Raw genomic sequence first — 6,815 nt, forward strand, 5'->3', positions numbered from 1 at the left:
CTTCAAGTATGTTCCCAAACAGGGAGTTATTCCGGCCCTGTGTTGACAACTCAGCTCTCCAAAAGTATGCGCTGGAAACACCAGCCCTGACTACAACAGTCACCCACAGCAACTAAAGCCACCCACTACCCGGCAGATGACCCCATAGAGTAAACCAACCCATCTGGTCCAAGCTCCCCACCTCCTCAGGGCTTGAGTCCGAAGACAGGGAGGATGGAAAAATTTGGGGAGTAGTCCCAGCCTCACTAGAAGGACATTCATTCCTGAAACCCTCCTCTCAGGTGTTCCCGGGAGGGAGGATGACATCTGGCCAGTCCTCCGCCGGCCACCACTCCTCCCCCGGGGGGGGGTGGCATTAGGAAACCCTGGACAACCCGCTAGTAAGTCCTCGCGTGCCTAAGCGCCTCCCTAGACTTATAAAGGTCGCTGTGCCACGCTGGTAGTTCAGCTCACTTGCCTGGCTGCTCAGAGTCACAGCGACTTAGTCGGCTCTGGTTCCTGGATCAGCCCGGTTCCAACTCAGCCAAAGGCGCCTTGCTCCTGCCCGCCGTCCCGCTCTCTGCAAGCTGCACCAAGACAGAAGGATGGAGACTCTCCCTGCCGCTTGGGTCCTGGCGCTGCTCTGTCTAGGTGAGCCCTCGCAGCTCCAAGAGGAGAAGCAGGGAGGAAGGCCCTGAGTGTTTGTCATAGGACAAGTATGGAGTTGTCCGTCGGGTTCAAGAGCGCTCAGTCTAAGAGGATGTCTTCTCCGAGTCTGTGTTTCCCTCTGGCGGGGTTGGGGAAGTGCGGGATGGTGCGACTTAGTCAGTTAACATTGCATTTCGTTGAAAAATTCAGTACTGGTTTATGTTCTGCGTGAATTAATATCAATTTTACTGAGAAAAACTTTTTAAAAGTTTAAAAAGTTTTTTTCCCTTTTCTTTTGAAAATGAGGCAGTGTAGAACCCCAAAGATATGGACAGTACCTCTAATAGATAATGATTTACTTTCTTGGGGTGGGGCAGGTAGAGATTGTTTCAGCCTGCTAGAGACCTTTGTGCAAAGGATCCGGTTTACAACCAGGGGGCTCTGGGATGTGCCTGCTCCAGCAGGGCTGCTGGGGCCAAGGAAACCTGGACAGGTCCAGAAAGAAACTGCCAATAGACCTTTGACTTCTCACCTGCCGCTTTCCCCAGCAGCCCCTGCCTCCCAGGCTGTAAAGATGGATAATTTGAGAAGTTTTTTGTTTGTTTGTTTTACTGGTAGTTTCCTTGTTTGAAATGAGTTTGCTCTTGTCCGCAGGGGCATGAATGGGGGAGATCCCATTATTTGTAAAGTTTCTCTTTTTTTGCCTTATTGTGTTTAATCAATCGTCCCTAATTTCTTAAGTGCCAGATGATTTAAGAGTTATATATAAACTTTCTCAATAGATGAATGTTTTAATAAGGAAATAAAAGTTACTAGTCTCACATTCTTCTTGAACTTGCAATGAGACAAATTTCCCTGAGACACTATCTATGCAGGATGTGACAGTTAAATTATTATTCTGACACGCCTTACAGGGGTTGGGAACCCTAATGAAGTACATACTATGCATACTTAGAGATTACACGTTTAAGGGCAAGAACCCAAGTGGAAACTGGATCCGTGGTTTCTGTCAAAAAAAAAAAATGAGCTAAGAATGCCTTGCTATAAGACCCATTTTAAACAACGTGGCTTCCCTGTATTTGGTTTAAGGTCTCTGTGAAAAGGATTAACTCCAAACGGTGACAGGTGCCAGTCTTTCCTTGTTAGACTTGAACCTAAAGGCCACAGTGGTGGACTGACTTTGTTTTTCCACTTGCAAGGTGTATCAGAACAATGCAAGTGTCGATTCTGCGCATCTCAGTGGATATGCTAATGTGGGATAGCAAAGAGTCTATGAATAATGAGGTTGTTAGCCGCCTAGGAGGAGTGTGCTGTGTGTGTTTTTGTTGTCATGAAAGCGCTTAACTCCTTTATTGCAGTCTTTAATTACAGTTCACCTGTTTCATCAGGCGCCAAGCCCGGTTCCAAATGAGCTAGGTCAGTTTCTGTTCTCCCAGTCTGTTGAGATACTTCATGTCACTAGAAAAGTTCCTGTTTGGAGTTCTATATTGTATCTCTCTAGACTGGTATGTAGGCAGGTCTTATTGTTTCAGTCCAAAGCAAAGAGAGGGAGAAAGAAAGAAAAAAAGCAAGGCCACTTAATGTTGGAATTTGTGCTCCTTCTTAAAGAAAAGATTGCCTAGAAATCAGAATTTGTCCCTCCAAAGAAAGTGATATTTTAGATTTAAGTGTACTTTTATTGCTTTTGTGGAATGCCTATGCATTTATGATTGTGACAGTCAAGTTCCACTACCCATCCCTAATGTATGCAGTTTCAAGTAGTGACATACAGCCATTTTACTACTATTACATTTATAAAAGTTTGGGATAAATGCTTTTGTTTTATGCACAAGGAAACCCACTCAAGTTCCCATACAAAACAGATAAATTGGGAGAGGCCGAGTCTAAGTTGACTAGCATTTTTAGTTAAACGAACATTAGGTAAAAGGGTGGACCTAGCTCAGTTAAGAATGGTTTTCTGAATAATCTGTAAGTGTACAGCTGACTTGTCCCTTCTGATCTTGTGAGATCAGAGAGAAGGTGAAACATTTTTATTTTGAGCTCTGCACTTGGCAGTTATATGTAGTGAGGCCTGATCTGAAGTCAAACATTCTCGTTTATGTTCAAATGGGGTTTTGAGGACATTCATGAGTGACATCTCCATAGCCATTTGGTGTAGCTTCACTACATGGTGAGAGAATTAAGTAGAGTAAATAGTCTTTCTCTAGAGAAGCAGAATCTTAGTAAGAGTGGGATTGCCTTCTGTTGACCCTGGGAGTTTGTAAGCTACCAGAGTGTTGGCATAACCCGAGATGACACATCTGGGAAGAAGGCATGCTGATGGGACTCTCCTGTCTGGATTTTGACCCAGGTACCCAGGTGCCTTTTGCATTGTCTTGCCACTTGAGCAGCTTAGATAATTGGGGTGTCTGGTTCAGCACTGGAATCCAAATCCAGGAGGCAAGACAAGAAGTAGCTATTACCAAACACCGGCTGTGGGCTGGGCCACGTTTTGTGTTAGGCATCAGAAACCCTATCACCCCATTTTATTCTTAAATAACTGCTGAGTAAAGCTAGATATAATGATGTACTTTTGGTCAATGAAGATACTAAATACCTTACAAAGACCAGGAGTCTGGGGCCAAAAGACAAAGTTTAAGGCCACTCTTTTGCAGGTGTCAGGAGTCATTGCATCCAAAGGTGAATGGGGAGTCAAAATAATAGGTTCTAATAGAGAAACTCCAGAGTTAACTATGGCTGTCCCAGGAATGAAACCTGCTCTATGTGGACTCACTTCTGGTGCCAAACCAAGAAGAGAAATCACTTATCTATCACCTGGGGTGCATACATATATACGTATGTATGTATGTATGTATGATGTGTATGTGTATGCAAGCTTGTGTGTCAATAGCTTCCATATCACATGTTTATAATTTATGATTTTGACCTAAAAGGTTTATGTTCATTCATATAGATCTTAGACATGAGCTTCATTATGCAGTAGTCGTTGAAGCTGGCATGGTTTTTTATTTCTCTTACTTTCCAAAATATATAGCAACTAAGGTAGTCAGGAAGAGTGTCTTATGCTTCTGTCCCCTGGGTCTTTATGTAATTGTTAATTTTTCTGCCCAGTTTTATGAATCTCCTATTCCCTGTGTAGAGAGGCAGAAGTGAGGCGTCCTTCCTTAAGAGACTATACATAGAGGTGTGGCTTCCTCATTTATACTCTAAAAATAGGATTATGCAAATTGTCCATTAAAGTGGCTATAATTGCTGTTGGAGCATTCCACTGGAGACAATGGGAAGGCTCCTCAAAGCTGTGACAGGCAAGAACCTTAGAGAGGAGCCACCTGATAACTTTGGTATGCCAATGCAATCCTGGAACATTTTCTAAAAAATGAGATAATGCAACAGGCTTGGTGTCCTCTGGTGATACTGCTTGTGTAAGTCTGGGTGTCTAGCTAGACAGCAGATAAAGGCTCATTTGCATTCTAGGTTAAAGTAATAATTTAACTAACTAGAATGCTATTTTTAATACTCAAGATCATCTGACATTTGTTCTGAGAAAAGCACACATCCCACCATTGAGCCCCCTGTTTCTCTGGTGCTATTCTAGTTATATCTTAAAATAAGTCTGAATCTAAACAGAGTTAGTGGGAACGTAAGGAAGTAACAGGTTATATTAAATATCCATGTTGGCTGGATTCATTACTAGATTGAAACCTTATTCAGTTCTCATCAATACATTTTTCTTTAACCAGTACCTTTTTAGATATGCACCTAAGACATTGAAATTAATGGATAGTTTTTGAAAATCCTATGGTCAGTGCCAATTTAATCTAATACAGTCTACCAACTCTTATATCCCTGATTCTCTGGTTATAGATTATTCACTGAGGGTATGCTTACCCAACTTTGTGTACTTTCTGTACTGTGTGGGGGGGGGGGAGAGAGCGAGGAAAGGAAGAGTAAAAGGAGATGGAGAGAGAGGGGAGGGGAGGGAGATAGGGAGGCAAAGGGAGAGTGAGAGAGACAGAGAGACAGAAGAGATGAGGAAGGGGTGGATATTGCACAGTGAGAAGACAGAATGGTGGATAGCCAGTAGGAGAATGAGGAGTCATCTAATCCAAACCCTGCACCTTCCTCCATCTGACCTCACTCCCTACTCTCTGTTTCTAAAGGTAAGGAATTTCTTAGTAGAGGGATAAAATGAACTGAGCTAGATCAGGGGCCCATATCTCAGGAGCCTGGTACAGGATATTTGACACTGATTCTTCAGACATGGATGGGCTACTTCTCTGTGGTGGGCAGCTAAGCATTGCAGGGTGTTTAGCAGAAAAACAGGATTCTACCCACTAGATGTCAGTAGCACCTCCTACTGAGCCAATCAGGAACCTCCCCAGACTGCCTCAGACACCCTTGGCTGGTAAAATTGGCCCTGGTTGAGAACCACTGATCGAACATATGCTTTTATTGTCTCCCATAACTCACAGGTTGAATTACCAAGACGTTCATACTAGTGGTTGTCCACTTCTAGTGTTTTAAGAGTCATCTTTGGGGGGTTCCGTGATAGAATGCTTGGCTAACATGAGCAAAGTCCTGTTTAATGTCAGCATCATAAAACCTACCAGCTTAGCAATGCCTGTTGCTGGTTTTAACAGTACTTGGATCCTGTGCATCCCCCTCTTGCTCCTGTTAGATCTCTGCCCATTCACAATATTAAACTTACCCCTTCCCTCCTATTTTTTTCCTTCCTCGACCATTTCTGAAATATCAGTTCTCCAATTTTTTCTTTTTCACCCCATATTATTTCCTTGGAATATGTAAAAAGCTCCCATATATACATTAATATCTCATTTGATTTTCAAATGGGCTTCACCAGCTCCTTCCAGACTCCATGCACACATAAAGGTGATGAATGACCTTCAGATTCAAATTAAACCACTTAGTTAGTCCTCCCTTTATCCATTCACTCACAAATGGGCTGTCTTGCCTGCTTCCTGCACATGCACGCACAGGTACTGTAACCTTGGTTTCTTCGGATTGAGTACTTACCATTCCTCATGTACTCTGTTTTCTTCATCCTCACCCCGGGTGTAGAACTCCATTGAATCTATGAAGGACAGGAAGCGTCTCTTCCTTTTTCCATCGTGTTCAAAGCTTCACAAATACAAAGTGCTCAATAGATATGTATTGAATAAATGCTTCATTCATGTAACCAACTAGAAAGAAGTACGGGATGAGCTGACTTCTTCTTATATATAGCTAAACCCTTCTTGGGTATGTACCTCTCACTGAAGTCTAATTCTTCAATGCAAACGAAGTTTATATATTCACAAACTACATCTTCATGAAAGAGAAGTCTTGAATACCTCTCAACATGTGCTCTATAGTATGTAACTGCTCAGGGTGAAAATGAATTATTTTCAAGATTTTTAAAACCACCCATTCATGACAATGTAATAATAGCACATGCCTGTGTTTACAGGAATAGTTAGACTGAGAGAGGGTGTGTGAAAATTTGAGGCTGGCCTCAGCTCCATAGAGAGAAATTGTCTTTTAAAACAATATCAAAAGGTGTTTAAATGACATCATCTATAGTCATTTTCTTGTGTGTGTGCCTGTGTATGTTCACTGATTAAACCTTTATCCTTGTGAAAAGACTCATGTTTGGCCTCCAGCAAGTACTGTGAAAGTAAATTGGTTAGCATGCTGATAGAAATGTCATAAAATAGTCAAAGCTTCGGTCATCATCATGACTATAGGAAGATGACACCAAATGACAACACTAGAATCCAACTATTGATCCATTATGGAGGTTCTCATTAAAAATTAGATGTTTACATGTTCAGTTTGAATCAACAAAAGTATAGTAGCCAGAAGGAAGGACACACATTTAAGGCTATAAAAAGTCTCCTCATGTTAGATTATCTCAAGCAAAAAAATTCCAATAGAGGGCTGGTGAGATGGCTCAGCGGGTAAGAGCACTGACTGTTCTTCTGAAGGTCCTGAGTTCAAATCTCAGCAACCACATGGTTGCTCACAACCTCTTCTGGTGTGTCTGAAGACAGCTACAGTGTACTTAATTATAATAATAAATAAATCTTTAAAAAAATTCCAATAGAGTTAAAGTTATACTCTACAGATGCATTCTCAGCTTGTAGGAGAACTGTCCTCATCTTTAGAATTCTTTTTTTTTTTTTTTTTTT

At 41.9% G+C, this 6,815-nt stretch overlaps 1 protein-coding gene across 1 annotated transcript in view; it reads left to right on the forward strand.

The window, feature by feature from the left end:
* The first annotated feature begins 390 nt into the window (after nucleotides 1-390).
* Nucleotides 391-6,815, forward strand: part of Ereg (epiregulin) — a 17,306-nt gene continuing 10,881 nt past the window's right edge. Inside the window, exon 1 of the mRNA XM_031390968.1 lies at nucleotides 391-630. Coding sequence (XP_031246828.1) covers nucleotides 585-630 — 46 coding nt within the window. The 5' untranslated portion in view covers nucleotides 391-584. The remainder of the gene's footprint in view (nucleotides 631-6,815) is intronic.

The sequence above is a fragment of the Mastomys coucha genome, unplaced genomic scaffold (assembly GCF_008632895.1).
Source record: "Mastomys coucha isolate ucsf_1 unplaced genomic scaffold, UCSF_Mcou_1 pScaffold22, whole genome shotgun sequence".
NCBI classification, from domain to species: Eukaryota; Metazoa; Chordata; class Mammalia; order Rodentia; family Muridae; genus Mastomys; species Mastomys coucha.